The sequence below is a fragment of the Corylus avellana genome, chromosome ca3, assembly GCF_901000735.1.
Source record: "Corylus avellana chromosome ca3, CavTom2PMs-1.0".
In the NCBI taxonomy this organism is placed as follows: Eukaryota; Viridiplantae; Streptophyta; class Magnoliopsida; order Fagales; family Betulaceae; genus Corylus; species Corylus avellana.
In genome coordinates, this window is record NC_081543.1 from 39,146,118 (window position 1) to 39,173,754 (window position 27,637).

Below are 27,637 nucleotides of genomic sequence, written 5' to 3' on the forward strand. Positions count from 1 at the left end.
TTCTCAAGATTTACAAGGAAACACATCAATAAGGAAAAATAGCAAAGAACTCTCAACGACTATAAGGAAACACATCAACAGAATATATCTCACATAAGACAATTGGACTGTAATTGATATCCTTTTTATTATTGTAAATCAGTATATGTTTTCATTCCTTATTTTTCAGTGTACCTTTTGTATATATATTACCGTGTACCTCTCAGTGAATGTTGAGCAATAAACTTCTCTCTTTGCATCTCTTAGATTTTCTTAACTAGTTCTAGTGGTCCACGAATCACAATTAATTGTTTTGGTTTCTTGTATCGGAACTTGGAATGTCTGTGCAGTGTGTCCTTTGGCGATGAACAAATGGTTGTCATTGTTCTTACGTAACATAAAAACTTTAAACATGTCATGTCTAGCTAGATGCAATGTTTTTCCAAATTTTCCTTGCATTTCAGGTTTCCTCCCGTCAACATTTTCTTCATTTAATTTGTTTTTGCAACTGATATAAAGGGATCGATAAATATATATACTTTGGTTCCTTCAACTACTAGTCATTTTTTTATTTTCTCCCTTAAACAGATCATAGTTGTGATATAACAATATATTGCATTTAAGCCACTCCACTACACTCGGCCATTTTTTTTTTTTTTTTTTTTTTAGCGTATACAAACAAGGGTAAGGGTTACACAGGGGCCGAGGTCATTCTCACCATTAATTCTAAAGACATAATGGAGAGGAATTTAGAATGCTTTCAAACGCAAGATTGATACCTGTCTAATTAGCGAGATGGTGCACACAGAAGTCGTTTGCACTTCTAGAAACTTGTTTGGATGGAAAAGTGACCATGTGCATGGGCCAGCATGCCACATGACTACTTTTCTGTCATCTTTCCTATAATATATGTTGTGAGTGCACACCGGCTGGCGAAGATGGCTACTACAAATGTCAACGATAGAATATGGAGGGATTCCATTCCAGATTGTATTAGTGATATTGTTTTGATGGAGCAGTTAGCTCCATCTTGTTGATCGTTTGTTGGAGTTTTTTCTCCACTTTCTGATTTTCTCAATAATAACACAAGAAGTTTTCTTCAAAAAAAAAAAATGTTGTGAGTGCACATATGAGTGTTAAGTCTCACATTAAGAAAAATATAAAGAAAAATAGTAGTTAATATTCCTAAGTGAACCCAAACCCTTTAGTTTAGACTTTTGGGCTAGAGTGGTATTCTACTATGTATATTAATGTTCATTTTGGTAAAATCTCTTTTAAAACCAAAATAATAAAATAAATTTAGGGTCCGTTTGAGAGTGCATTTTTTTAAAAATAATCTGCGTTTTTAAACCAAATCGCAATTTTGGAGTGTTTGGAATTGCGATTTTAAAAATGCAAATTTTAAAATCGTGGAAAAATATGCGATTTTTATAAGCTGACTAGGGGTGCTTATTTGAAAAAGTGCAAATTTAAACCAAAATCACGATTTTTCTTAAAACAATATTTGGCGCAATATTTACCTATTTGGCAATGAAATCGCAATTATATGCTAATGTTATCCAAACATTCAATTGATAAAAAAAATATTTTTTAACATGTTTAACCAAATGCATATATGATTTTAAAAAATAGTGATTTCAAACACGCAATTTTTAAAATCACACTTATTGAAATCCCACTCCCAAACGGACCCTTATTGTATATGGTAGGTTGGGAGGTGGATTGCGGCCACCCCTAACACACTAAGGGTGGCTTAAATATTTCTTAATATTAAATGTAATGGAGAGTATTCATTTAGTGTAAAATAAAGGGTAATATTGTAAATTTTGTCTTTCAACATTAATATTAAGACAATATTACCCTTTATTTTATACTAAATGAATACTCTCAATTTCATTTGAAATGGAGAGGATCCTTTTTCCTTATATATTATTGATGTAGAAGTTGTAAGGGTGTATAATGGTTATAAATATCAATATAGAAATCCCTGAATATTCACATGGAGACATGTTTTGAATTCACAAATCTATTTCATGATCGAAATTTGATTTGATTTTATTTAATGAGGTATATATATTACTCTCTATTTTCATGATTGAGATTTTAAACATGTGGTGAATATAATACCAATTAGTGATTTTAAAAAATTTAAATGATTAATTATATATACACCTTTCCAGTTAATATGGCTTTAATTAGAGTACTGTAATTCATAAAAATTAGTTCGTGTTCACCGACCATAGTGTTGTCTCTTGCTTTTGTCTAGATGAGTACCATATGCATGGTAATGTACGTGCACGTTTACAATCACTCGTACATTTCTGTCCATTCCTCGTGTATCATGGAGTAGGGTGACTCATATATTTATGTACGTCCTGATATCATGGATGGAAAGGGAAAGAAAAATCACTGTGTGTTTTCTTTTTTGTTGAGAAAATTGAAAAAAAAAAAGACAATTTCCTTATGGAGCTTAAATAAAAGTAAAATAAAAGTAGAGTTGAAGTTTTGAAATGCAAAGCACAAAAATGCCCTTATTGCAGGTTCGATCAATAAAATGTGATTTAAGAACAAATGTCAATTTAATAAATTGGATTAAAAAAATTTCCTTCAACCCAACCGAGCGGTGGTCAGTAGTAGTCGGTGATGGGTTGGCCCAACAATAAGCTTTGATCTAGTGGTTGCAGCCACTTGATTGGGTCGTTGAACCAACCCCGTGCAGTAGCGCCGACTAAGAGGCAGAGGGTGCTATATTTGTGTTATTTTATAAGTAAGGCTATTTTAGAAAATTTTGTTGGAATATAATTCCATTCCAGTTAAAAATAATTTGGTCACTCGTATTATCACTAAACGAATGAATAAAAATAATTATTTCATTATAACTTCTTTTGTTCTTAATAACTTTCGGTCAACCAAACTTATCCTAAGGACTAGGGCCCATCGGCAATGGACCATTCGATTATGTCAAGTAGGGTCCAAAATGAGTTGGAGATTATGTTTGATTTCAGTCGATAAGGAACCCAACGAAAATACCATTCACCACGTTCTTTTTCTTCCTCTCTTGCTACCTAAACAAAGATACACAAACAACAAATGCACACAAAGGGCCCAACCAAAAATCAAACCCTTCCTATTAATCTTTCATATTTTGCTTGTTCTATATATCACCAACTCTTCAAACAATGCCCAACCAAGAATTCAAAGAGGCACCATGAATCACGTTGCTCAACAAACATTAATGGGCCTATCTATTGGGATAGGAATTTGGCTTACATGCTGTAGTTTAATCAACAGTTAAGATTGAATTTTTCAAAATTTCTTTTCATTTTCTCTCTCTTATTAAATGCTTCTAAAAGTAAGGTAATTTTAAAATTTAATCTTGACCGTTGATTCAACTCCGGCTTACATGCTGTTATTTTACCGTTGATTCAACTCCAACATACATGCTGTTATTAAAATAACAGCATGTAAGCCGGATCCTTGGGATAGAAAACGACGAGGAGGAAAAGGATCCTCTCCATTTTAAAATTTCTCAATTTTTTTTTTTTTTTAATTTAATGCATTTTGAAGGGTATTGCATTTAATACACTGCCATCATTAAAATTATTGGACAACACTATCCTTTAAAATGCACTAAATAGAGAAAATTGGAGGATTTTGAAATGGAGAGGATCATTTTCCGAGGAAGTCTCACCACATAAATGCATACACGCATGAAGCTTTCAATTGAAACGTTGAAAAATTGGTTAATTTTTTTTTTTTTAAAAGGCAAAATTGTCCTAATTATAATGTTGAGACAATTTTGCCCCTCATTTTTCTACTAACAATTAAAATGGAGATGATTCGTTTTCATTCCAACTTTGGAGAATCTCTATTTTTAATAGTTTAGGAGAGTTTTTGTTTTTAGTAAAATTGTTTAGGAGGGTTTAAATCATTAACGAAAAGAATAATGTTATACGTACTTCTATTTTTTTACACAAATTTTTCACACTTTTAGATTATTTTTTAAAATCACTATCAAATATGAGATAAATTTTTATTAGATTTTGATTTAATAATTATTTTAAAAATCACTTATAAGTCTAAAAAAAATTATGTAAAAAAATAAAAATTAGCGTAACATTGAGTTATATTACTTTTTAAAGCTGGATTGTAGGATGTTGTCGGAAATTACGGTCCTAAATTGAAATACACCACTCACTCACGTAAGTTTCCTTAAGATAGTGTTTGGTAAATGAGTTGGACTAAATACTGTAGTTGATGTGAAATACACCACTCACTCACCCATTTTTGTTGGACTTCTTGTACAAGTTTGATATCTCTCTATCTCTTTTTCTCTTTCCCTTTCTGTTTCTCTGTCAGAGTCTGAGAACGAAAGCGTCAATGGCGAATGATGAGGAGGCAGAGAGTGAAGTGGGAGTGGAAGAAGAGGAAGAAGAAGAAGAAGAAGAAGAAGAGAAATGGGTGAAGCATTATTCGTCGTTTCATCAAATACTGTTGGTGGGTGATGGAGATTTCTCTTTCTCGTTGAGTTTGGCTCAGTCTTTTGGCTCCGCTTCCAATATCCTCGCTTCCTCTCTCGACTCTTATGGTCTCTCTCTCTCTCTCTCACACACACACACACACTCTGTTGTGTGTTTGTTGTATATATCTATGTCTACGTATATATGTATTTGCATTATAAATTCTAATGTTGTTTTTTGGTGAAAGATATAAGCTTTCTTGGTTTTTTAATCGAGGGAACTCTTAGCTTTGTTTTCTTGTGTTTGTAATCTTGGGGAACTTGGTTTTTTTGGGTCTAGGGCAAGTATAAAGGAAAATAACTTTCATTTTAGGTTGGGATTCTGGGAGCCTCAGTTTTTTTTTTCTTTATTAACTTTCATATGCTAAGAAAGAAAGAAAAATGGGTTTGATTATATGTTTTGATTGTATGCGATATAAGTTTATGTTTTTGCATTCAGTTTTGGGAGAAAATTTAGTTTAGTTATTAACATGTTTTGGTGAATTCGCTATTCTGATCATTAATTATGGAATGTGAGCGGAATTTACGGTAGCAAATGCAAGCAGAATTTTCGGAAAATCTATACAAATTTAATTCGAATTTCTTTACTCTATCTTTTTCTCTGCCTCCAAACAAAACATTAGAATTTAATAATTTATGTTCAATGCCAAGGCAAGCAGGTTATTTAGAAAGAAAAGTTGGTTATACCATTTGTAAGTGTTGCAACTTTTATGTTGGATTTTAAAGCTATATTAAGAGTAGATGTTTCAATTGTTCATCTTTCCTCGCTTGTTATGTTTTTTACTTTTGGCTAGCTTATATTGTCAGTGCTTTTTGTTGAATTAGATGTGGTGATCAAGAAGTACAAGGCGGCAAAATCGAATTTGGTAAATTTAAAAAAGCTGGGGGCATCCCTCTTACATGAAGTGGATGCGACTAAAATGAAATTTCATACTGATCTGAAAATGCGGAAATTCGATCGGATTATCTACAACTTTCCTCATGCAGGGTTCTTTGGAAAGGAAGACAATGCACATCTGATTAAGTAAGTTGTTTTGATTGTAATTTGTATTGATTGTCTCTTAAAATTGTTTTTATCCTTTTTCCAATAATGTTGTCTTTGGCATGGGAATTTCATGTTTTGGCAATTAAGTCATCCTAGTTGTTGCACATTTGGCACACTTATTTACAAATAGTGCCATAAATCAGATGATTTGAACAACTAGTTGAAATTTATTGGATAAGTCTCATTTGCAGAAGCAGGGGAAATAGTAATAAACTTAGGTGTCATTTTTATACAAATAAGAAATTGGAAGCATCCATTTTGGTTTTCTGAATTTAATCATTGTGTGATGGGGACATTGTCATATGGGTGTTTGGTGTGTGGGAGTGTGTAGCTTTGTGAAGCCATTGCCTTTAGGTAGTATTGTGGCGAATACTCACGAATCCATATCGGAATAGGAGAGGTATTATGAAGAGTCCCTCATTGGGCATCTTTTGATGTGCATGATGCGGATAATGTTAGGATATGAATACCATTGCTGCTAAGGGTATATATATAATTGCCTCTCTATGCTAGGTCCAAAGATTTCTATGAAATCTTTTGATTCACTATACAGGATGCATAGAGATCTTGTGGATGGCTTCTTCAGGAATGCAAGAGGCATGCTCCGAGCTAGCGGTGAGATTCATGTAAACCACAAAACTACAGCTCCATTCTGCCAATGGAATATAGAGGAACTTGCTTTACAGAACTCTTTGATATTGGCCGAGTGTGTTGATTTCAAGATAGAAGACTACCCAGGTTACAAAAATAAGCGAGGGGATGGTTCAAGATGTGATGAACCCTTTCCTTTGGGAGAGTGCAGCACCTTTAAATTCAGATTGTCCCATAAAACTAAAAGGTCGCTTAGAGACATAAGACATTTGGCTCCAGCAAGTCACTTAACAAATATGGAACAAGTTTCAGAGGGTGTATGGTTGCCATTAGCAACTAGAAGGGTTACACCTTTGGCTCCGGCGGAACATGGAATATCTCAGCAATTTCTAGAGATTCCATTCCAAATGCAGCAGCGCTCAACTTCAAATGATTTAAATTATCCTCGAGCAGGTCACTTAACAAATATGGAACAAGTTCCGGAGGATGTACATTTGCCATTCACACCACATTTGGCTCCAGCAGCACATGGAATATCTCAGCAATTTCTAGAGACTCTATTCCGAATGCAGCAGCGCTCAACTTCAAATGATTTCAATTATCCTCGAGCAGGTCACTTAACAAATATGGGACACGTTTCGGAGGATGTACATTTGCCATTCACACAACATTTGGCTCCAGCAGCACATGGAAGATCTCAGCAATTCCTAGAGACTCCATTCCGAATGCAGCAGCGCTCAACTTCAAATGATTTCAATTATCCTCGAGCAGGTCACTTAACAAATATGGGACACGTTTTGGAGGATGTACATTTGCCATTCACACAACATTTGGCTCCGGCAGCACATGGAAGATCTCAGCAATTCCTAGAGACTTCATTCCAAATGCAGCAGCGCTCAACTTCAAATGATTTCAATTATCCTCGAGCAGGTCACTTAACAAATATGGAACACGTTTGGAGGATGTACATTTGCCATTCACACAACATTTGTCTCCGGCAGCACATGGAAGATCTCAGCAATTCCTAGAGACTCCATTCCGAATGCAGCAGCGCTCAACTTCAAATGATTTCAATTATCCTCGAGCAGGTCACTTAACAAATATGGAACACGTTTCGGAGGATGTACATTTGCCATTCACACAACATTTGTCTCCGGCAGCACATGGAAGATCTCAGCAATTCCTAGAGACTCCATTCCGAATGCAGCAGCGCTCAACTTCAAATGATTTCAATTATCCTCGAGCAGGTCACTTAACAAATATGGGACACGTTTCGGAGGATGTACATTTGCCATTCACACAACATTTGGCTCCAGCAGCACATGGAAGATCTCAGCAATTTCTAGAGACTCCATTCCAAATGCAGCAGTTTTCACCTTCAAGTAATTTTAGTCATCCTCGAGCAGGTCACTCAATGAAGGATCGAGTTTCAGATGATGTGCGGTTGCCGTTAACAATCGCTGCCAGAAATGAAAGATTTGCGATGATTGATGGGCACTTGAATAATCAAACAGAAATATTTGGAAGAAATGTGATTGATTCAAGCTACATTCATGCACCAAGGTTTCATTTTAGATGCTCTGCAGAAATGCCAGGAAGAACCTTGAATGGTGACACATATGTTTTGCGTGAGCTTCAGCGTAGGAACGCTATTTTGAGGTCAATGCAGCTGGCGAGGTTGATGTTGGATCAAGGTTGATGTTTTACGTTTCTATATCCGTCGGTTCTTTCAAGTTTCTATATCTGTTACAGTTTCATGTTTTTTTGGGAGCTGATTTCTTGCGGGCATCCACACTACACATTCTGTTTAGATGTTAATAATTTGACCTTTTTGTGCAAAATGGTTGTATTGTATGTATGCTGTACCAACTTGCCTTAGGGAAGCAAGTTTTTAGAGATAAATTATGGTTCGTTTGATAATACTTTCAGAGGTTGCTTTTTGGTTGAAAAAGTGTTACGTGACGTAAAGGTGAATAATTTGAAGTGTTTTGTATTTGTAGTTTTTTGTTAATGCTTTTAAAACTTTTCTAAAACGCGTCGTCAAATGATATCTATCTCCTCTCTTTTCTGCAAGAGTTCTCCATCTTCAAAGTACGGGACTCTTACCTCGCTTGTGAGTGCCCGGGGAGAAGGGAAGAGCTCTGCCTTCTTCCTCTATTCCACCCACTCTTTCCCACCTTCTTTTCTAGTGGCGAAGACCACGGTGGGGAGGGATAGATTGCCCCTTTAAGGCCTTTATATAATTAAAGAGTTTAGATAAAATATAATTAAAGAGTTTATATTTTATTGCGCCTCTCCTCTACCAATATTGGGCCAACCTCTTCTTCACCCTCCCCACCCTTTCTTCTTCATTCGTGTACTCCACGGGCTGCCTAGGGAGGAGGATGTGGATCTCTGGCATTGAGAGGAATTGGATGGAATTCAAAGAGAGAGACAAAGAAATGCACAAAAAGGGCCCAACCAAACTTGAGCAAACATCTACAAAATCTAACCCTTCCCTTCATATGGATATTCTTTCAACAACTTCAGCAAACAAGGCCCGACCAAGGATATAAAGAGAGGTACAATGAACCACGTTGGTACATGGACATCATTAAACACCTCATTGAAGCCTTCGAAACTTGTGTTTCTTCGGAAATGAGTGGGTAATTTTAATGAAAGTAGCATATTTTTTCATGTATATCCCAATGCTCATTCAACCAAGAATCTAGAGATTGAGGGACCATGAACCAAGTTGGTAGACACTTTGGCATGTGGTGTGGGGAAGGAAAACTAGCCATTGAATTTGTGCGGGTGTCTTTTATTTATTTCTTTTTATTATTATGATTTTTTTCAACTTCGGGAAAGGATAAAGGAGACAAAATAAAAAAATAAAAAAATTACAAGAAAGAGTCTTTGACAATACTCCTAATTCTTAAAGCCGAAAGAAAAGAAGAATTATCGAGAATGCTTCCAAATGCTAAATGGGAAGCGACCCATTTTACAACTAATGTGTACAATAATTGGCACATCTATATACCTTCGAAACGATCCAAGAACTAAAAAATGAGAGCTGCTGGCAGCAGTCAGAATTTGTGCGGGTGTCTTAATGATAGAAGCATAATTCATCTTGTCCCAATGCTCATTCAATCCAGTACGGGACGCATTGGCTCCTCCAAGAGTGTGAGTACTCCTATATATATATATATATATATATATTGAAGATGTTAGACACTAGAGAGTAGAGGTGTAGTTTGAAGATTAATTTAAGGGTTGAAGAGAATCAAATGGGTGAGTGTAGCAGTGTAGATAGCAATGGAGGAGAGAAATGGATAGAGCATTATAGCAGCTCTCAAAAAATACTGCTTGTGGGTGAGGGAGATTTCTCTTTTGCTGTATGCTTGGCCAAAGCATTTGGCACTGCTGAGAACATGATTGCCACTTCTTTTGATTCCAAAGGTATCACCTGTGTTCAATTACCCTGTTCTTCCATGTCTCTGAAGTGTTATTAATTAGTTGGGTAATCAACAGAGTATATTCAAGAAATCCTATCTGCACTAAGCCTTTCAACATTATTTAAACTATGATCTACAATATATAGTAATAAATAGTATGCATACATGCTATGTCTAAAAAAAATTACTAATCTTGTACATTTGTTTCTATTCTCTCTATTTAATACAATATTGGTATGTTTGTTTATATAATTTCGGATGTATACTATAGAGGTGTTGATGGAGAAATATTCGAATGCCAAGAGCAATCTGGAAGAACTGGAGGAGAGGAGATGCACTCTTTTGCATGATGTGGATGCCCATACTATGAACCGACACCCTCTCCTTAATTCTAAATTGTTCGACATGATTGTCTTCAATTTCCCTCATGCTGGTTTCCATTAATATTATTGGCCGGAACATGACGATCGCAAAATTGAGTAAGCCTTTCTGTTCTTTTATTTATTTATTTTTTTAATTCCTTGTCTTTTTAATGTTTTGAAAAAGTTTTTGATAATGGCCTTTGAAATTCAACAAAACAAATATAAACATCAAAATTCAAGCATGCTTGGTCATGGTCACTAAATAATGAGATCAATCATTTTTTTTTTGTTAAATACCTTATTGCCCCTGGGGTTTAAACCGTAGCCACCACGATTTTTTTTTTTTTAAATATAATTTTTTAATCTTTTTAAAAAATATTTTTTTTAAAAAAAATTAATTATATGAAACGTGTCGATTTTTTTTATTGTGCTGATGTGGTGTTCCGTTAAATTTTAGACGTAATTTTAACGGAGGTACTATCTCCGTCTTTATGAAAATCATAGGTACCTTCTATAATAAAAATGAAACCCTATAGAGGAAAAAATAAAGAGTCAATAAGGTATTTAACCTTTTTTCTTTTTTGCAGGCTTAACAGGAATAAGTTGGTTTGGGGGTTATTGAGGAGTGCAAGTGAGATGACATTTAATGGAGAAATTCACATTACCCTCAAGACGTCTGTGCCCTTTCGGTGAGTGGGAGATATGATAGTGGATGTAGCAATGGATTTAGGGATGATTTTTCTGGAGAAAGTTCCATTTGCAATTAGGAACTATCCTGGTTACATTAATAAGAGAGGATCTGGGCGTTTCAGCGACGAGACATTCTCTGTAGGAAAATATTGCTCTACTTTCAAATTTAGGGTTTTCACAATTTTTATATGAGCGTCGTATTTCATGTCAGCATACTTCAACCAGATTGCTCAAGATTATGATATCAATGTAGTACTTTTTTTTGGTGTTTATTTTTTGAAGAACTTGAAGCTTACGTACCTTGAAGAACTTTTTGATATCTTTGGATCAGTTTGTATATGGCAAACCTCAACGACGAGATATGTAACTTTTCCAATGATTTTTAAGCCTCAAAATAAAAGGCTGAGCCCTCTAGTATAGATCCACAATTTCAAGGGAAAATGACTTTGCTTCTTGGCAAAATTGAAACTCTCCATTCTTCTAATTAACTAAATTGATAAATATTCTCTTTCTTGGTATGACAAATGTGCCAACTCCTTAGCCCTTATAGGAATACTTTAATACAATCTGTCCATATTTGCTCAAATTTTGCCCCGTTTCTTTGACCGCATTTACTACTTTCAATGAGTCGCCCTCCAAAATTATGCTTGGTAACCCCAATTCCCAAATCATGACTGAGTTCCACTGCCTTCAATAACGCTATTGCTTTCGCTACCACATGCCCAACTAAAATACTTATAGAATGATTTCTAGATGCACTCACCATATCCTGGTGATCCCTCACGATAATGCCTACCCCCAATCGCATGTTGGTAGAGTCAATAGCTACATCCTAGTTCACTTTATAAAAATCTAGTAAGAAATTGTGTGATCATATCAACTAAATTTATTCTTATTATTAACATTCAACGTAAAACTAATTAATTTCTTATTTTTGTTTGACTCGTGCGAACTAATCTTGCATGAAATCTCCAACTCAAATATCCTTTATGATCATTTTACTTTACTACTCCAAGATCGAGTCCAAGTGATATAATCTTTTTTTCCTAAACTAAAGACGTGTTGCAATAAGATTATTACATGGGCAAATTTAAACGAAATAAGAAGAAGCATTTTACTTCCAATTAGGGTTGGTAATTAATTCGTGTTCGTGTCAGATTCGAATTATGTTAAGAAATTGGTATAAGACTATATAGGTCAACTAGAAGCTGACCCATTTAATTAAATGGGTCAAATATCTCAATCTTTACCCTCTAATTTTATATTGAGATATATTATAGTGCAATAAAAAGATCATTTTTTGCCTATAAAAGTCTTAGGTGGTAAGAAGCCATATGTTCATCAGCAGGTGGGACCACAACAACTATGGATGAGGCCTATGGTCTCTTACAACCTAGGATTTTTATGGGCTATAAATAATCTTTTTATTGCACTATATCATTTCTCTTTTATATTAGGTTCATTATGTCGGGTTTGTCGGTCATGTGAAAAATTACTAGTTTTTGGTAGTGTCAATGCATAGGTTCGTGTCAAGTTTGCGGGTCGTGTAAAAAAATTGTTGGTCCTATTTCCAATGACTATTCCATTGTGTAAAAGTCTTTCCCCAAGATCCCCTATAAATTGGTTGCTGAAATTTTATGTAATTTGGACAGTTTTGGTGATAGAAGGTTGTTGTACTTATTTGTTTCGGACCACCCGAGGTCCGAAGCCTCTGAAACATTGAGCCCCACAACTCCCTCTCTATGGAGAGGGAGGTCCGAGGCCTCCAAAACATCGAGCCCCACACCTCCCTCTCTGTAGAGATGGAAGTCCGAGGCCTCCTAAACCCTAGATCTAAAATTCTAAAAACTGAAATTCACTTAAGAATTTCAGTGGATCTAGATCCCTGTAGAGGTTAGAGCTATTTAAATTGGGTGAAATTCAAACAGCCTGTTATATATATAGGGCCCGGGGATCTTGTTCCTGTCTCATAGATAGTTCCTTAATGAATTTCGGATTATATCCAAATTAATCCAAAGGACCACCACGAAGATCCCATTTACAATTTTCTCTTTCTTCCACTCCTGCTGCCAGGTGAACAACACAGAGAGAGACACAAACAAATGCACAGAAAAGGAGACCTCATCACTCTCATTCATGATGTATTTATACGGGAATGAGTAGCCGTTGATTTGAATGATAGTAGCATAATTTTTCTTGTCTATCCCAACGCTCATTCAACCAAGAATCTGAAGAGGTACCATGGACAAACGTTAATTAATGATGGGCATGTACGTACATGTGGCGAAGGAAAACTAGGAGACACCATCACTCCCATACATGCCTTCAAAGGGTGTCTTAGTGATCATATATAGCAGCGTCAAGCGTGCATAATTCTTCTTGTTGATTCCAATATTGGTCATTCAATCCAACGGGACGCATGGGCTCCCTCCAAGAGTGCGACTCCTATATATCCATATATATTAGAAGATAATATTAAACACTAGAGTAGAGGAGAAGTTTGAAGATTAAATTTAAGGGTTTAAGCGAATCAAATGGGTGATGAGTGTAGTAGTGTACATAACAATGGAGCAAAGAAAAGGATAAAGAAAAATTATGGCAGCTCTCATAATATACTGCTTGTGGGTGAGGGAGATTTCTCTTTTGCTGTATGCTTAGCAAAAGCATTTGGTACTGCTGAGAACATGATTGCCACCTCTTTTGATTCCAAAGGTATCAGTTGGGTGGAAACATTCTTTCATTTACTCTTCTTATGCATTTGTTTCATTTGTTTGTTTATATACTTTTGGACTTCTTTCTAACTGGGAGCTGTTGGACATGTATATATATATATATATATATATATACCAAAGAGGTATTGATGACTGAATATTCGAATGCCATGAGCAATTTGAAAGAACTGGAGGATCGAAGATGCACTGTTTTGCATGATGTGGATGCCCATACTATGAATCGACACCCTCACCTTCGTTCGAAATTGTTCGACAGGGTTGTCTTTAATTTCCCTCATGCTGGTTTCACTTGGAAGGAGCATAATGACTACCAAATTGAGTAATTAAGCTTTTCTCTTCTTTCTTTCTTTCTTTCTTTTTTTCTTTCCTTTTTTTTTTTTTTTAATGTTTTGAAAAAGTTAATGATAGTGGCCAAGCATTTCAACGAACCACATGCATATTTATATATATCAACATCTGAAATCAAGCATGTTTGGTCATGGTCACTAATGAGAATTATGTTTTTTTTCAGGCTTCACCAGGAGTTGGTTAGGGGATTCATGAGGAGTTCAATTGAGATGCTGACAGAGAAAGGAGAAATTCACATTACCCACAAGACGGCTTACCCTTTCAATAGATGGGAGATAGTGGAGTTAGGAAAAGAGATTGGGCTGTTTTTGCTTGAGGAAATGGAATTTGAAAGATGGTGCTATCCAGGCTACATTAATAGGAGAGGGTCGGGGACTAGAATCGACGAGACATTCCCTGTAGGAGAATGTTCTACTTTCAAATTCGCCAAGTGAATGCCATAAACAAATTTATTTTCCCCTTGAAGCTGCGAATCTACATATATGGAAGAGTTTCCATTTCCTTAATTCGGGGCTTTAATAATTTCATATCAGCATATTTGTGCAATCATAATTATGGCTCAAGGTTATATATTATATGATTCTCAATTACGTACCTTTTAATTTATGATATAACTTAATTTGAAGTGTGTTATTAATGGACAATTTTTTTTTCTTTTTCTTTTTTGAGAATATGTGACTAGAGAGATGGATAAATGGAAAAGAGTATCTCATCCTCAAATTAAGAGGGGTAAAGATAATAAAATAAAGTTGAACAAAAATTGATTATCAATATATATTAAAGAATATAACTAACAAAATAAATAAACAATTCAAAAAAAAAAAATTGTCAATATTGTTTAAAACATATAAATTAAATGTAACTTAATTACAATCAATTTATATATAGCTTCAACTAAACTATACGTACAATATGGCACATGAATTATGGTAGAATTGGACATATCATATGTTTCGATATACGTTTTTAACTTTATAATTATGGTAGAATTGGACAATTAATTTGAACTTTAGTTATACGTTTCTGTATAATTTTTTTTAGGTAAAATTTTAAACTTTCATTAAAATCATGATAAAACATCTTGTTCAACAATTATTTACAATATTATGAATAAAGACATGATAATCTTCCATCCGTATATATATGCTTATGGTTGAATTATCGCCTTCAATAACTTCCCTTTGTTTCCCTCATATATATATATATATATATATATATATCATAATTAAAGACTTTTGAGCACTTTTTTCCCACTATCCATACAAATTGTTGTATACAATATTATGGTTCGTTTTCATTTTGTATATATAATTCCTTTAGAAATATATTAATGGTTTGGTAGTATTCGCGTCAAATTCATCATGGTCAATCACGTTTTAATTTCTTCACGGCTTATCGACTTTATAAACTAAATGATTACGCTTCGAATTACGTCATTTAAATGATTCTCATGCATATACAATCACCCATGGAAGAAACGTCCTAATTAAGATGGATAAATATTGCAAAAAAAAAAAAACTAGTCCCACCATACAAGTTGACTGAAATCCTCTAGAAAGCAGCCTCGCTAATTCTTGGGATCCCTAGAACAAATTAAGGAGAGAGTGTGAAAGAATATGGTGAAATTAAGATTCAACGGTGTCTTTTAATTATTATTGTACTACGTACAAAGTGTTGCAATCGTTCCAGAAACCGTTGAAGGTTGAATAAGGAAATTCTTGTGTTATTTTTTGTCTATGTTTTTCGAATAACTCCATGCGAAGGTATTAATTAACAAAGACTGATCGAAACATTGCCAAATTAAGTAGATCATGACATCAAAATAAAGCACGCGTTCGATAAAAATTATTTTATATTGGGAAGTGGGATCAAATTCTCAAGATTAACGATGGAAAGATTAACGCGTTGAGAAGTATTAGGGAGCCAAATAAATGAATTCAAAAAAAATTTTCAAATTGGTGTGGCAGACCGTGAGTGGTAGACAAGAAAAAGATAATTACATTTTTTTAATTTAAAAACCCTTGCCACGTCAGTTTGAAAATTTTTTTGGGTTTATTTGTTTGACTCTCTAGCACTTCTCTAATGCATTTACTACTAAACTTCTGGGATCAAAATCCTCAGCAATAGTTGGGAAAATTCGAATTGCCTACCAGGTTTTTTGTAAATCTTGACCATTCAATGTTATCCATCAACCATCAACCCGCCATATGTCCCATTACAAATAAATAATAAAATTTATCTTTTAAAAAGAAAATGTAAAATAAAATAATAAAAAAATAAAAATAAAATTATTAAAAAATATAGAGGGTGGCTGGCCACCCCAAGCTCAGCCATGAAGCCACCCCTAGGGGGTGGCTAAACCCAAAAGTTTTAATTTTTGTATACTCACTCTGTTCTTCCAATACCAGTTTCTGTGGGTGCTGAAAACCTCAATGAGGTCTCAAGCAGTGTTTTAATGACTGAAACTTGGCTCAGGACCCATGTTTTATCTCACTACCTGGCCGCCAAAATCACCACCATTGTTGCGGGTAACACTGTGCTTTGCGGCAAAGGCCAAGAGCACAAGTTGGATTTGGTCCTCCCATCTCTCAAGAACATTTATCACTCTCTTACAAGGTGGGGTTTCGAGAAAGAAATCAAAGTGTCTGCTGCTTTCTCTTCCAACTGCTTGCACCCATACTCTGCTTTTTACAGAGATGATTTGGCTGAGATAGTTATTAAACCTCTGCTAGACTTTCTGCAGAATACCAACTCAATTTACTCAGTGAACCCACCTCCAAATTTCTCTCCATTGTCAGATGAAAGTGTGAGCTTAGTGTCTTCTCACTCAGAGTCCATCGTAAAGCTTGGATTTTTTGAGCTAAAAAATATCAATGTGTTGGCCTTCAGTCCAAAAGAGAAAAAGTCCGCGAGCAGGAAGCTCTCGTTCGTTGCCTACTCTGTCCCTGCCAAAATATAGCCAAAAAACCGCATCCCCCACTTTCCCAAATAGCTTCTCCACCATCTTTGACCATCCCTTTGGCTCTAGAGATGCCTTCGGTTATGGATCCAGCGAATACGCCTTTCGGTTTCACATTGCCTCCTTGTAATCCATCTTCTCCCAGCGCTCCGGCACCAGAAAAAGGAGTGATCCAAAATTAAAACTTTTGGGTTTGGCCTAGGGGTAGCCGAACCACCCCTAGGGCCGGGGGGTGGTTGGGGTGGCCGGCCACCCCCTATCCAGCCACCCCATATTTTTTTAATTATTTTATTTTTATTTTTTATTATTTTATTTTACATTTTCTTTTTAAAAGATAAATAATATTTTATTATTTATTTGTAATAGGACATGTGACAAATTGGTGGCTGTTGGATAACATTAGATGGTCAGGATTTACAAAAAATTTGGTGGACAATTCCCCAACTATTGGGGGATCCTGATCCAAACTTTTGTTCAACGCACGCCCGCCTGTTGTTAATATTAGAGAGATGAATAAGAGAGTCTCCAAGTATATAATTAATTATATGCTGGAATATCATTCTAGATCTCCAGCTAGTTGCAATTATAAGATTACTATATATATACGGGGAAATTTAAAACAAAACAAGACTTCAACAAGATAAGCAGTTGACTTCTAATTAGGGGTGGTTATTTGTGTTCGCGTGTTGGATTTAAATCGTGTCAAGGCATGTGTCTAAGGCAATATAAGTCAATAATAACTCAACCTATTTAATTAAATGGGTTTATATCGGGTTAATGAGTCACATTAACTTCAAATTGTTAGCTATTATATTGTGTGTTGGGTTTGGGCTGTGTCGATGCATGGATATAAAACTATATAAATCAACCTTAATCTGACCCATTTAAATAAACGAATCAAACTTCTTGTATTAAGTTTGTGTTATATTTACAAATTGTGTCAAAAATTAACAACCCTACATACATTGACGGCCCTTGAGGATGGTTAATGGTTATTACCAGAATTGGGAGAAACATCATGATCGGGCTTCGCTCTCAATACTGACCCTAGCTAGCTTGTAGCATATGATGTGAGCTGGTCCTTTTTCCTCTAAAATTAATCTAGAAAGGCATTCAATAATCAATATGTGAGCACATGCAATATTAATACAATGTACATAATATATAACCTAACATTTCTAGAACAGCCATCCATAATTACTTAAATCTTACAATACATTCCAGACCCTACAATCTTAGCCATTCATCTTCCTCCATTTTAAAAGTACTCGATCGTCAGATGTGTTCACCAACGTTCGTAGTCAACATGTTTTGTGGTCCGCTTAAAATATATTTTCTGGAGCCCTGGCACCCAAGCAACAACCATCCTCCTCTTAGCCCACGCCTATAAATGAACCTTGAATTTGGCTTCTTCTTTTTTTCTCCATGCACACATGCAGATCAAGCTCCCAAGAGTTCTTCCAAGAAAAAGCCGCTTCTTTCTTGTTCCTCTTCCTCTTCTAAAACATGAAGGTAAGCCTGATGATCATTAATATTACACCTACAATGCAAGCATGCAACACAAGCGAATTACTTTATAGGCCTAGAAAACATGCAACAAATTAAAGTTTTGGGCTTAGTAAACTAAATAGTATTTTTTTTAAAAAAAAATTTCTTAATTTTAATTTTTTTTATGTTATGATCCTTATGGAGCAGCAAAAAATGGTTATCAAGGTGCAAATGAACAATGATAGACGCAGAACCAGGGCCATGAAGATTGCCGCAGCAGCATATGGTACCTACAAGCATCAAACTCAATACTTTTTTTAGAAAAAAAAAAAAAAAAAGGGTTTGTTAATCTTAAAAAGTATAGTAGTCGAGCAAGGTGCACATATATAAATATGTTTATTCTACGAACAGGTGTGAGCTCGGTGGCAATACAAGGGCCAGAAAAAGATGAGTTGGTGGTGAGTGGGGAAGATATTGACTCGGTTAACTTGACCCGCTCGCTAAGGAGGAAACTTTGCTATGCGGCAATATTGAGCGTGGAAGAAGTGAAGGCAAACGCAGGAACGGCCTCTTCAGCAAGTTTGAGCAATATTTCACAGTTTCCAGCGTATTACCAACCATATCAACCGTTTCCCAAGTACTATGAAGTTGTCCACGAAAATAACTGCTCCATCATGTGATCGATCGTTGACAATTTCTGATTATTTGCAAGTACCCCTTCCCAAAACCTTAATTTGTTTCTGTTGAGTTTTGTGCACTCACCTTGGAGCGTGTTAATTAATTTGAATATTCTTGTTCCTTTTTAGATTGGTCTTTTGGCCAATGCCTGAAATAATAACAAATAAGCTACTGTTTTAGCTTATTTCTGGTTCATTATATTGTTTAGAATAATATTGTTGGCTATTGTAATTTCGTTGTGTTTAAATAGCCACGTACAAGGAGGTTCCAGCTCGATCGATCTCTCAAACCAGCTATATAGCTAGAATTATTACATGGTCCGACGAACTTGGAATGCCATTGTTCGATTCAGGGATGGGTTCAACAAATTAAGTATATCACTTTCAAGGCATAATCTCTGGCCTAAATAATTAATTATATTGCACATATTTGCAACAACAAAAATAAATAAATAAATAAAAAATAAAAACATAAGATCGTCCATATATATTCACTTACATGGCTTGAAAGGTACATTTAATTATGTATATATATATATATATTCTTATAATCCAATATCCAACAGTTTGAATTTTTGGGAATGTAACTATCAATGTTTTTATAGGACTCCGGTGAACGTAAGATTTTCTAATTTCCCCAAATACCACAACAGGGGAGATGGGAGATGGGAGATGGGTCGGCACAATGAGAGAGTTAAATTTCATTTGTGTTGGTATTATTATTATTATTATTATTTGTTAAGAATATTATTTGTTATTTACTTCTTTAGGTATTATTAGTCTACTAGGTTTACCTTTTCTTATTCTACTAGGTTTACCTTTCCTTATTCTACTAGGTTTACCTTTCCTTAATCTATTAGGTTACTTGCCTCTCTATAAATAGAGGCCTCTGTATTCATTATTAATATAAGAGTCAATACAATGTAGTCCATTGTATGCTTTCGCTCTCTCTCTCTTCTCTCTCTTTCTTCCGCTTCTAATATATTATCCAATATATTTAACATGGTATCAAAGCCAAGTTTCTGTGGCCTTCAATAAACGTCTTTTCTGGCATTTTTTTTTTCTTTTGAAGAATTTCAATCTCGTCGCCTTACATCACGCGCCGCCAAATTTTCTGCTGCCTATAGTCTCAAAATCGTGCTAGCCTATAAATCTGGAGCCGCTCAATCTATAGCCGCCGCACACAGCCTCATCACCGCCCAAAGGTGCTGTCGATTTGTTCACATGCCGCCACGTCCGGTGGATTAGACAGGTTGCGGTGCCATTCCATAGATCTTCAGCCGGTAGACTCAATTCCGTCCAGAACGCCGCTAAAGGTTATGGGACGTGCCTCCACGCGCCGCCTCAAGTTCCGGTTGTACCACCACCGCCGCCCCGCCACAGAGGTCCATTCATTTTTATTCCGGCTACCATTAGATAGATCCTCTTCCGGAGATTCCAGAATAGGCGACCGCTTCTCCAGAAACGCTAGAACGCGCCCTCACGCGCCTCTAGAAAATTAGCGCGTCAGATTTACGCGCCTAGGCGTAGTCAAATAATCCGCGCGTGCTCCACACGCGCCACCTCTTCAACATGCCACGTCAGCCCTAGCCACGTCATCAGGTCCACGTCAGCCCTGTGTGCCACATCAGGACTGCCACATCAGCCCTAATTGCCACGTCATCAATGACACGTCAGCTCTATGCACACGTCAGCCTTATGACACGTCAGCCCGATCTGCCACGTCAGCACCTTGACATGGTTGACTTTTGTAGCATTGACTTTGACTATTGACCGTTGACTTTGACCACTGAAAAAGTTGACCAGGTGTTTTCTACTCAATTTTTCGTCCTGATTTCAAATTTGTGGTCTATTTTTGCTTTTGGCATCTCTATATGGCAGAAAACAATATTATTCTCCAAATTTAGGCGTTTGTTTTATGTGGTTCAACTTGGTTCATGCTTGTTCAATTCGGTTCCATAGCCTTTTCTTTGGCGCAGTTCAATCCGGTTCATTCTTCTTGCGGTAGACACTCTCAGGTCAGAGCAATCTTTCCTCAGGTCCATGGGTTTTCGGGCCAAAGAAGCCTCTTTCAACCGGCCCACTTATGCCTTGTCAAATGCCGCCATCACCGGTCACTGCAGCCTCTTCTAGGCCATTGATCCATTACTAGTGAGAATTTTTTTTTTGGTCAGACCTTTCAACGGTCCAAGGGTTTTAGGCAGGAATAGCCTCTTCAACCGGCCATTTTTCTCCTTACTTAGCTCAGCCGACCAAGCGAGACGATCTACTAGTTAGATGAATTAGACTTTACTTCAGCCGACAAGGTGAGACAGTCCAAGGGTTTCAGGCATGATTAGCCTCTTCAACCGGCCCTGCTTATCTCAGCTGACCAGGCGAGACGGTCTACTAGCTAGAATTTTTGGGTCAGACTTTAGCTCAGCCAATCAGGCGAGACGGTCCAAGGGTTACGGGCCAAACAAGCCCCTTTTAACCGGCCTTGCTTTTCTCAGTCGACTAGGCAAGCTTCTTCATTAGTAGTAAATGGTTTTCAAGTCAAATTACTACCAAGTGAACCAAGCTCCAGCTTAAATGCATTGCTCAAATTCAGGCAGAATCCACCGGTCTCTAACAACTTTTATGGTGTTACTTCGGCAATTGTTTCGGCACAAGCAGTTTTTTTTTTCGGCGAATTCCTTTTTCTTTCCCTTTTCGTTTATCCAAACTCAAGTTTACACATTGAGTTTGAGGGGGGATGTTAAGAATATTATTTGTTATTTACTTCTTTAGGTATTATTAGTCTACTAGGTTTACCTTTTCTTATTCTACTAGGTTTACCTTTCCTTATTCTACTAGGTTTACCTTTCCTTAATCTATTAGGTTACTTGCCTCTCTATAAATAGAGGCCTCTGTATTCATTATTAATATAAGAGTCAATACAATGTAGTCCATTGTATGCTTTCGCTCTCTCTCTCTTCTCTCTCTTTCTTCCGCTTCTAATATATTATCCAATATATTTAACATATTTGACATGTCCACATGTATAAGAGCGGGATAGAAATTCGAACTAATGACCTCCGCTTCATGAAGCATGATCCTCAGCTAATTGAGCTACCCTTGGGGACTAGACGATGGTATTTTTAACATTGAATAAATGTTAAAAATGAAGCTTTTCAGTGTATATATAAATATGCGAGAGTACTGGAAGATCATGGTACATGCAGTAGTTTGAAATCTTGGACTTTAGATGATCATGTCTACTTTCTGTTTTGGGCGTTGGATCATGTCGAACAAGTACTGTTTGGTCCACGTACGATATATGGAGGATTCCAAATCATTCTCATGTTCACTGCACATAAATAACTATGAACACTTTTTCTTTAAAAAAAAAAAATCAAACGAAGGAAACGGGGAAGTGGTAACTATGAACACTTGTTGCACGTGTCTACAGAAGTCAACAACAGTGTGGGCCCTTGTCTGACTTGTCATTGTTGTCAACCAGCCACCAGGACTGACATGTTAATTATATATATCCTAATTAAGTTTAATTTGTTTGCTTAGTTTGTTCCTAGAACATTCTTGGGTATGATTACTTAAGAGTACTGTTGCCGAGGACGCATTTTTTCTTAGAATGTACGTACCATAACTTTTTTTTTTTTAAAAAAAAAAGAGAGGTGTGGCCGGATTCATTTGCTTTGTAAAAGTTGGTCCTTTAATCATTAACTTTCTGTAATATATATAAGTAGCTCTATATTAATGTTTTTCTATTTAGTGATGATGATGAGTAGTCTAATAACAAGAAATCTTCAGGTCTGTTACATATATATTTTAAAGTGACTTAATTAGAAATCATTGTTTGGGTTCTAGAAAGTAACTGCAAAAAGAACGAGCCCAACAAGTGAAATTCGTTCTTTTTTAAAAAAATTATTATTTTTGAGTACATCTTCATTCAACAACAAAACGAGTTACAAGTTTAAAAAAAAAAAAAAACCCCAACCAGAAGAGACGGGCACTTCAAAGTCCCAAACAAGATCCAGAAGCTAGGCAAAAGTCACTTGGGAATGTAGCTTTTGACAATCGCGACCCATTTTGATGGATAAAACCATCAGGAATAAAAGAACCCCTATAAACTTAGAACTAATCTGACTTCTAAAGAAGACGAACGGACTAAGAGATGACATCTTAGACTAGTCCAACTTCAGAGGAAACTGAATAGACTAAGAAGAATAAGAATAATGGAAAAAGGATCTCCAACACAGACCAAAGGTCTGAAGCCCAAATAGTTCGGGTTTAACAGAAACTTAGACAACAACAGAACATAATGAAAATAAATGACAAAAAGCAGGAAAAATCTAAGACAAAAAAAAGCAGCATCAGAAGCGGAGGCTGAGGCTTGGAAGAGCTCCAGGATGCATGTGAGGGACACATGCCAGTGAAGCTTGCCAAGAGGTTGTTGGGGAACACCAGAAACGACTGGCGGCAGTGAGGAGGGGCAAAAAAATGCCACACATGCTGCCAATTAAGGGCGCAACACGCGCCAGAGAGTGAGATCCACTCTCGGGCGCGTGGGGGATGGATGTTGGCATGGATGGTGGCGGCTAAAAGCTGGGTGGCCCAAGTTCCGGGTGGAGTGGCGCGTTTTTTGGTGTGACTTTCTGAAATCTACAGATATAATTTTGAAAAAATCCAATCCTAAAACTTCACAAAGTTTGTAGATCAAGGGCAGAGGACCACTATAAGATGTTGAAGCCGGGTGTCTAGCGATGAAAAAAGAGCTGATGGTAATATTGGTCAAAGATTGGACCTCCGAAGAGGTAGATAAAGCCTCCTCAGTGGATAAAACCTCCGAGGAGGCAGATAAAGCCTTTGAAGAGGCGGATAAAACCTCCGAAGAGGCGGTAGCAAGAAGGGGAGAGGGAAAAAGGAAGGGAGAAGTAGGGGAAATGGTTGGGAGGAGGGAGCCGTGATTCCCTCCTCCCTAGCCATAGAGCTTTTTTCTGGATAAGAGAGAACAAAGTTTTTCTTTGAGAGAGAGAGAGAGAGAGAGAGAAAAAAAAAATTCCTTCATGTTAAATCAACTTCCTATGAGCATAAACTAGTTTTTTTAGCTGAATTTAGTTATTATATATGCCTTATTTTCTTGCTCAAGCCGTCTTTGTAAAATAGAAGTGTTCCCTACAATTGTTAAAGTAAACTTTTATTTACTGTAACAACTTGTAAGTAATATTTAATTATATTTTCTTTCTTTCTATTTTTTTAATCTTTTCTTTCTCCCCTCTCTCTTTATGGGGAAGATAAGGAATTGATAAAAATAATAAAATAATACTAAAAAATAATATTTAATTAGAGTATATAATTAAAATAAATGTTTTGTTTGAGTGTTTAGTAAAAAACTAGTAGCTCAAATGAAAAAAAAAATTAAAAAAAAAAAAAATTATATTTTAAGTAGTTAAAATGAAAATCCTTGCTGGAAATGCTCTAAGAGCTTAAGTTACTTCAAAGAAAAGTTAAATTCACTTTTTAAAATTTTTATTTATGAACTATTTTAATTAAAATAAGGAATAAAGTAGTGGATTACTTTAATAGTTTAATTGAAATGATGGATAAATTGTAACGTTGATTATTATTCTAGTTTAAATCATTTTTATAATAAAAATTAAAAATTTAATTATTTAAGCTAATAAAACAAAGAGTGCAGGAGCGAGCACACATGGAGAAAGTTCAAAGCCTGAGTCATTGGCAATATTGATCTACAACTAAAAGTATATACACGTACACCCAAGAGTAGTACTTCTACTATCAACATCACCAGCTAGATTGTGACTCTCTCTACTAGCTAGGTATGTGGAATGTGTTGCAATTGTTGAAGCAAGTTGGAAGATGATCATTTGGTTGTATATCATTATAAATGAATTGGGTAAGAACCTTCACAACATTTGTAACAATATAGAAAAAAGTGTTAGCCATATTTGTAAGGATTAGTTAATTTAGAGTATCCAAAAAAATTATTTATGAAGTTCAGTTTTACCTAGTATGTAAGTAATATATGTAAGACTTAAAACTCATGAATATCTTTATAACCACACACTCTAAGTAGGCTTTTTATATTTCCAATATGGTACCAGATATTTTCAAATCTCCAAACTCCAGTAATCTAGATATTTGGGTAGCACACGCATGTGAGAGCCCATGTGCATAGAACCAACTTATACATAAATAAGTGATTAGACAGTTCAAAATTTTATTTAAACACATAAGGTAAATTGAGCCATCCACATATCCATAGACGTTCCCCCTTTGAGGTGAGGAAAAATTTGGGGCAGCCATAGTGGGTAGTTATCTTTGGTCAATTTGACCGGATTGAAGTTGGTGAAGGTAATAAGAGTTGAGGTTTGAGTAGCCATAAAAAAAAAAAATAATAAAAAAAAAAAGATCAAGAGACATAAATCAATAACGCTAGATCTGATACCATATAAAGTCTGATAATATGAATTGTTGTTGCGTTATCAAACACGGGTAAATGCACTTGTATATATAACGTATTCAATTAGACAAGATAATTACAATAGTGTTTTTGATGAACAATAACACTTAGCTATGATAAGCTTATGTAAATATTCAAATTAATAATATTATTCAATATTTGAATCTAGTTGCAGATTGTTATCTTGCTTTAACGTAGGACTCTTCAATGTGGATACTTCTCCAACACACACACACACACACATATATATATATATATATATATATATATATATATATGTGCTCTCTCACTGCACAAATTGCTGGGATTTCAATCCCTCTTCATGGTTTCCGTACAATAATTGACAATACCTTGCCACGATTGTTGAAGATATATTACGTTGGAGGATTCCCTCTATTTGCAATCAACAAGATAGTCGCGCGTCAATAATCTTTTTACAAGTAAATATCTTGAACAGGCATCCTTACCTAATCCTACAATCTTAACCATTCATCTAAATTCCTCCTTTTTGAAAGTACGCGTGACTCACACGACATCCCCAGTCAATAAATAATTAAATATAGTTTTGCTGTCCGCGTAAAATCAACTTTCTGGGAAAACTGGAGCCCAGCCAAGAATCATGCATCCTCCGATCCTCTTATCCCACGCCTACAAATGGACCTTCCATTTATTTTTCTCCATACGAAAACCGCTGCTTCCTGCTTAATTATTGCTTCCTCTAAAACATGAAGGTAAATTTTTTACACCAAGAACTCAATAGTACAAGTGATTTCTCAAATTTGATCCCATAATTACACTGTCTTTTTATCTTATATCGTGCAGCAAAAAATAGTTATCAAGGTGCAAATGAGCTGTGAAAAATGCAGAACCAAGGCCATGAAGATTGCCGTAACAGCAGATGGTATACTTCCCATCAAACTCAATATATATATAATTTTTAATCGAGTTGATTTTAAGATGTAGAGTACTCGATCGAGCTAGGTACTTATAAAATATATGTTTATTCTATTTTGCAGGTGTGAGCTCGGTGGCAAAACAAGGGTCAGAAAACGATCAGTTGGTGGTGAGTGGCGAAGGTGTTGACCCGGCTAACTTGACCCGCTCGCTAAGGAAGAAGCTTTGTTATGCCACCATATTGAGCGTCGAAGAAGTGAAGGAAAAAGTGGAAGAAAAGCCGGAGAAAAAACCGGAAGTTCATAGTTTTAGCCACTTGCCACAGTTTCCAGTGTATTATCAATTACATCAACCAAGTCCCAACTACTATGAAACCGTCTACGATCAGTATCCAGCAGATATCTGCTCCATCTTGTGATCGTACGTTGATTTCCCTCTCCTTCAATCAATCCCCGGCCCCAGCAACCTTTGTTTCTGTTAAGTTTGGGCACTATATATGTTGCTTCTAGTGTCACCTTGGAGCGTACGTGTTATATATATATATATATATATATATATATATATATATATATATATTCTTGTTGTTTTTAGATTAAAGGTCTTTCGGCCAATGGCTGAAATAACAAATAAGCTAGTGTTTTAGCAACTGTCTTATATTCTAGTCAGGGCGGCCCAATATATTTGGGGTCTTAGACAAAACTTTAAAATTTGGCCTTTTTTTTAAAAAAAAAATAATTAAATATTAATTAAATATTATTTATTTTAATATTGCAGAAGATCTTTACATAATAAGCACTGATTCTGCACTTGGTGATTTTTTGTTTGAAACTAAAATTACCATTTTGCCCTTACTCTCTGTTCTTTATACTTAAATTAAGTAGGATTATTTTTGTCTTTCAATATTTTCGTAGATTGCAAAATAACCGTTTTAACTTTTTTAAAATGTGAAAAGTTGAACATTTTAACCTTTTGTAAGGGGTTGGATTTCTGCAAAATAACCACAACAGACAAGTATGTGGGATTCTCAATTTTTTTTTTTTCGTTCTTATTTTATAGAGGGCCTCGATATTATAAACAAATAATATTATTTTTTTAAAAAACATATTGACTCTTGAGAGCCTCGTGGCCGTTGTGCAGAAGGCCTCCATATTATAAAAAAAATAATTTTGTTTTTTTAAAGCATGTTGAAGGCCTCAAGAGCCTTGATATTATAAACAAATAATAATATATTTTTTAAAGCATGTTGAGAGCCTTAAAAAAGCATGTTGAGGGCCTTTATGCAAATTTTTTTGACCTTATTAAAAAATATTTTGGGCCTTAAATTTTTTTTTTTTGCCTTAAAAATCTTGGGCTTTAGGCGCCGGCAACTCGCCTAACGGTTGGGTCAGCCCTGATTCTAGTTAATTCATTGTTTAGATTAATTTGTTTAATCATTTAAAAAAAATAAAAGAAAGTC

The 27,637-nt window shown here is 35.6% G+C and overlaps 5 protein-coding genes and 1 pseudogene across 5 annotated transcripts; all 6 read left to right on the plus strand.

Annotated features, from left to right (window-relative positions):
• Window positions 1–4,304: 4,304 nt before the first annotated feature.
• Window positions 4,305–8,117, plus strand: LOC132175272 (uncharacterized). Its single transcript, XM_059587157.1, has 3 exons — window positions 4,305–4,567; window positions 5,324–5,522; window positions 6,097–8,117. Exons 1-3 carry the CDS (start codon window positions 4,360–4,362, stop codon window positions 7,160–7,162), a joined length of 1,473 nt encoding a protein of 490 aa, XP_059443140.1. The 5' UTR covers window positions 4,305–4,359; the 3' UTR covers window positions 7,163–8,117.
• Window positions 8,118–9,400: 1,283 nt separating this feature from the next.
• LOC132174618 (uncharacterized protein At4g26485) lies at window positions 9,401–10,012 on the plus strand. The gene is made up of 2 exons (XM_059586251.1): window positions 9,401–9,572; window positions 9,840–10,012. The coding sequence occupies exons 1-2, from the start codon at window positions 9,401–9,403 to the stop codon at window positions 10,010–10,012; spliced, it is 345 nt and encodes a 114-aa protein (XP_059442234.1).
• A 3,142-nt stretch (window positions 10,013–13,154) lies between these two features.
• Window positions 13,155–14,134, plus strand: LOC132174619 (uncharacterized protein At4g26485-like). Its single transcript, XM_059586252.1, has 3 exons — window positions 13,155–13,332; window positions 13,473–13,671; window positions 13,864–14,134. Exons 1-3 carry the CDS (start codon window positions 13,155–13,157, stop codon window positions 14,132–14,134), a joined length of 648 nt encoding a protein of 215 aa, XP_059442235.1.
• Window positions 14,135–16,086: 1,952 nt separating this feature from the next.
• On the plus strand, window positions 16,087–16,841 carry LOC132174620 (glucan endo-1,3-beta-glucosidase 14-like; annotated as a pseudogene).
• A 1,519-nt stretch (window positions 16,842–18,360) lies between these two features.
• On the plus strand, window positions 18,361–18,827 carry LOC132174621 (heavy metal-associated isoprenylated plant protein 47-like). Its single transcript, XM_059586253.1, has 2 exons — window positions 18,361–18,433; window positions 18,559–18,827. Exons 1-2 carry the CDS (start codon window positions 18,361–18,363, stop codon window positions 18,825–18,827), a joined length of 342 nt encoding a protein of 113 aa, XP_059442236.1.
• Window positions 18,828–25,988: 7,161 nt separating this feature from the next.
• Window positions 25,989–26,630, plus strand: LOC132176605 (heavy metal-associated isoprenylated plant protein 47-like). Its single transcript, XM_059588862.1, has 3 exons — window positions 25,989–26,018; window positions 26,110–26,188; window positions 26,304–26,630. The coding sequence occupies exons 1-3, from the start codon at window positions 26,013–26,015 to the stop codon at window positions 26,597–26,599; spliced, it is 381 nt and encodes a 126-aa protein (XP_059444845.1). The 5' UTR covers window positions 25,989–26,012; the 3' UTR covers window positions 26,600–26,630.
• The last annotated feature ends 1,007 nt before the right edge of the window (window positions 26,631–27,637 follow it).